General features: G+C 34.4%; 1 protein-coding gene across 1 annotated transcript; it reads right to left on the reverse strand.

Moving 5' to 3' along the window:
* Window positions 1-371: 371 nt before the first annotated feature.
* Window positions 372-2,608, reverse strand: LOC117940875 (synuclein-like; the record flags this gene model as incomplete). The annotated part of the gene is made up of 3 exons (XM_034865997.1): window positions 372-528; window positions 2,024-2,050; window positions 2,436-2,608. Coding segments are annotated over 3 exons (248 nt in total), but the record flags the coding sequence as incomplete, so codon positions are not given.
* Between the last annotated feature and the right edge of the window lie 2,100 nt (window positions 2,609-4,708).

A 4,708-nucleotide genomic window follows, 5' to 3' on the forward strand; every position in this document is an offset into this window, starting at 1 on the left:
CGTACCCCCTGCAGATCTCCAGAGTAACCCTAGGGGGACACGTACCCCCTGCAGACCTCCAGAGTAACCACTAGGGGGACACATACCCCCTGCAGACCTCCAGAGTAACCCTAGGGGGGCTTGTACCCCCTGCAGTACTCCGGAGTACCCCTAGGGGGACATTTACCTTCTGCAGGGGAGATTTGAGGTTTTTGCAAAAACTGCTAATTAAATGAAACACGTGTGATGTGTAATTCCTTTAATAACTACACAATATAGTAATAATTTAATATATAGTAGTATTTAGTGATTTGAAATGTAGTTTTAAGTGTTTTTCAGTTACTCCGATGTCACAGCGCTGTATTGCACCTCCATTAATATTTCTTTTGCTACCCAGAATGCCTTGCTGTGGCCAGAGGTCCTCTGGTGATTTCACCACATGAGGATACATCCGCCGTTGAAAGTAGTCCCAACAGCGTTTCATCGCCGGTGGATTCTCACCTACTGCTGGGTCTGGTCTCCCCCTGCTTCTGTTTTCGGGAGGTCGGCCTGCAGGAGACAGGGAGCAGAGGACATGATAACCCCCCCGCCGAGTACTCATTCATATCACAGGCTGGGACATAAAGAACAAGCCCCCCCCCCCCCCCACAGGTCTGAAAAGGGAAGAGGAAGCTCCTTAAAGCTGCATTATATCTGATCTCCTCTGGGGGGAGACAACACGGGGACAACATGAGGACAACATGGTGACAATATGAGGACAAGGTGAGGACAACATGAGGGCAACATGAGGGCAACATGAGGACAACATGAGGACAACATGAAGGCAACATGAGGACAACATGAAGGCAACATGAAGGGCAACATGAAGACAACATGAAGGCCACATGAGGACAACACGAGGACACCATGAGGACAACATGAGGACAACATGAGGACAACATGGGGACAACATGGGGACAACATGAAGACAACATGATGACAACATGAGGACCCCATTGACCCCAGGGTGTTGCTCTTTAAAAGGAGTCTGGTGGTTTCTGATGAAAGAACAGAGATGTAATCCTTTGTTTCTATTTTAGAGGGTGTTGTAAACAAAGTGGCGGAGTCAAACATGCGTCCTGCTCCTTCATGCTCTGTTAGTTTAATAAACGTGTTAATGGAAGCGAGTGTCAGACGTTGCTGTTAGCAGCTTTCCAGCCATGTTGTATCTCTGATTAAATATCTATAAAGTTATTAAAAGTCCCTTCAGTGAGAGTACAGAAAATACTTTGTGCAATAAAAGTACAAGCACCTTAGAAGTACAGTACTTGAGGAAATATACCACAGATTATTCTCTATATTTAATGTATTTTTCAAACTTTTTTTTTGGCCCGTTTCTTTCACAATATTGCAATTTTTTTCCAAAAATACTAAAAACAAACTCAAAATCTTTTAGAAAAATTCCTCGAATATTTCAAATTTTGTCTAAAATCTTTAAGTGTTTTCTTAAATGTTTTAAATATTTTTTTCTCAAAATATTAAAATATTTTTTTCTCAAAATATTAAAATATTTTTTTCTCAAAATATTAAAATATTTTTTTCTCAAAATATTAAAATATTTTTTCTTAAAATATTAAAAGAAATTTTCAAAATATTCAGTTTTATTTCTTAAAATATTTAAAAATTTGTCTCTAAATATTAAAAAAAAATCTCTAAATAATAATTATCATATATTGAGTTTTATAGTATTATGTAATCAAAAAAACACCAAAAGAATTCTGAAAAAGCAACAAAAATCCTACAAAAATGTCAAACAAATGACAAAAAATTGTAAAAAAGATACTGGACAAATGTTAACAAAAAGGTGATAAAACCAGTAGAAATGTTGCCTCCAGACCGGTTCGGGCCGGCTCTTCACTCACACCGTCTCTAACCCTAAATAATAGTAAATAATGTTCTGCCGATGGCGTCTCTGTAACGAGGAAAAGCGAATTAACGAAGCCGTTAGTTTAAATCATTCATCAGGCAGCGAGCATCACAACATGCACCCCGACCAATCAGGCACCTCCTCAGCCACTGGTCCCGCCTCCTCCTGCTCCCGACCAATCACCAGACAGTTGTGAAGACAAAATGAAAGTTATCAGCGCCACGCAGATTATAATGTTATATATTAAAATAACTGTGAGAGATGATTATTCTATACTTTATCTTGAGATTTTTGTTCATATTTCCTGATTTTTTTGTTCATTTAACTCTGAAACATTCGGTCTTTAGTGATAAAAAATATTTTATTTTTTGCAGAGAAATAAAACTTTAATTTTTTATTTTTTTTTTACTACCTATAACAACAGACTCTAAAACAACCAGAAAAATGTATGAACTACAACATTAAATATTTAAATGTATAATAACTGTGTTTCGTATAATTTACTGTGACAATAAAATGGATTGATTGGTTGATTGATTTTTTCTCTTACCGTGGTGACAAATCCGCTCGCCAACGCCGCGTTTTCAACGCCCTCCACGGCGGACTGGGCCACCTCGTTGGCCCCGGCCACCGCAGTGTCGGCAACAACGTTAGCCTGTTCTGTCGACTTGTGGGCGACTGGAAACAGAAAGTTGTATAATACATGTTGAAAAAGTTGTTGAAAAGCCATAAAAAAGTATGTCAAAACGTCATAGTATAGTATGTCGAAAAGTGAAAAGTCACAGTATAGTATGTCGTATTTATAAAAAGTCACAGTGTAGCCTGCCAAAAAAAGTTACTAAAAAGTCATAGCATAGTATGTCAAAAAGTATAAAAATGTCATAGCATAGTGTGTCGAAAAGTTTAAAAAAAGTCAGGGTATGTCAAAAAAATCCTAAAAAGTCATTGTATAGTATGTCGAAAAGTCATAAAAAATCATAGTACAGTATGTCGAAAAGTCTTATAAAGTTGTAGTATAGTATGTCCAAAATATTAAAAAAGTCATAGTATAGTATGTCGAAAAGTTGTAAAAAGTCATAGTATAGTATGTCAAAAAGTTGTAAAAAGTCATAGTATAGTATGTCAATTAGAGTGCGGATCAGGACGGATATTTCTGTCCGAGCCCGACCCGAGCCCGACACAGTTAAAATCGCATTTGTTCCTCATACTAATGACACATGTACGTTTGTTTGTGTGGAAAGCTTTTATTAAGCAAGTGTAGGAAGGCATTGGGAAATGTCAACAGATGAGCTCATCAATGCACACCTTCAATGGCATTGGTTACCTACATAATAAGCTGTTTTTAAATTAAAAATGTTCAATGCCTTATCGCGCTGATGTGACCGAGCCGACCGGAACCCGAGCATCATTTCTAAAAATCTGTTAGAACCCGGCCCGACCCTTCAGGTACCGTCGGGTCCCGTTGGGCTCGGGTCGGGTATCCATCCTCTAATGTCAATAATTATAAAAAGTCATAGTATAGTAAGTCGAAAAGTTAAAAAAAGTCATAGTATAGTAAGTCGAAAAGTTAAAAAAAGTCATAGTATAGTAAGTCAAAAAATCATAAAAAGTCATAGTATAGTATGTCAAAAAGTTGTAAAAGGTCATAATATAGTATGTCGAAAGTAACAAAAAGTCATAGTATAGTTTGTCAAAAAGTCATAAAAAGTCATAAAAAAGTCATGGTATAGTAAGTCAACAAGTATAAAAAGCGATAGTATAGTGTGTCAAAAAATAAAAAAAGGCATAGTATAGTATGTCGAAAATATGAAAAAGTCATAGTATAGTATGTCGAAAATATGAAAAACGTCATAGTATAGTATGTCGAAAAGTTTAAAAAAGTCAGAGTATGTCAAAAAATCCTAAAAAGTCATAGTATAGTATGTCGTAAAGTCATAAAAAGTCATAGTATAGTATGTCGAAAAGTTTAAAAAAGTCAGAGTATCTAAAAAAATCCTAAAAAAAATTAGTATATTATGTCGAAAAGTCATAAAAAGTCATAGTATAGTATGTCGTAAAAGTCATAAAAAGTCATAAAAAGTCATAAAAAGTCATGGTATAGTAAGTCAACAAGTATAAAAAGCGATAGTATAGTATGTCGAAAAGTCATAAAAAGTGTTAGTATAGAAAGTCGAAAAATAAAAAAAAGGCATAGTATAGTATGTCGAAAATATGAAAAACGTCATAGTATAGTATGTCGAAAAGTTTAAAAAAGTCAGAGTATGTCAAAAAATCGTAAAAAGTCATAGTATAGTATGTGGAAAAGTCATAAAAAGTCATAGTATAGAAAGTTGAAAAATAAAAAAGGCATAGTATAGTATGTCAATAAGTATAAAAAGTCATAGTATAGTATGTCGAAAAGTTAAAAAAAGTAATAATATAGTATGTCAAAAAGTCATAAAAAGTCATTGTATAGTATGTAAAAAAATCATAAAAACTCATAGTATAGTATGTCCAAAAGTCATGAAAGTCATAGTATAGTATGTCCAAAAGTCATAAAAAGTAAAAAAAAATCATAGTATAGTATGTCAATAAGTATAAAAAGTCATAGTATAGTAAGTCGAAAAGTTAAAAAAAGTCATAGTATAGTAAGTCAAAAAATCATAAAAAGGCATAGTATAGTATGTCGAAAATATGAAAAACGTCATAGTATAGTATGTTGAAAAGTTTAAAAAAGTCAGAGTATGTCAAAAAATCCTAAAAAGTCATAGTATAGTATGTCAAAAAGTCATAAAAAGTCATAGTATAGTATGTCGTAAAGTCATAAAAAGTCATAGTATAGTA

This window comes from Etheostoma cragini, unplaced genomic scaffold (assembly GCF_013103735.1).
Source record: "Etheostoma cragini isolate CJK2018 unplaced genomic scaffold, CSU_Ecrag_1.0 ScbMSFa_358, whole genome shotgun sequence".
NCBI lineage: Eukaryota > Metazoa > Chordata > Actinopteri > Perciformes > Percidae > Etheostoma > Etheostoma cragini.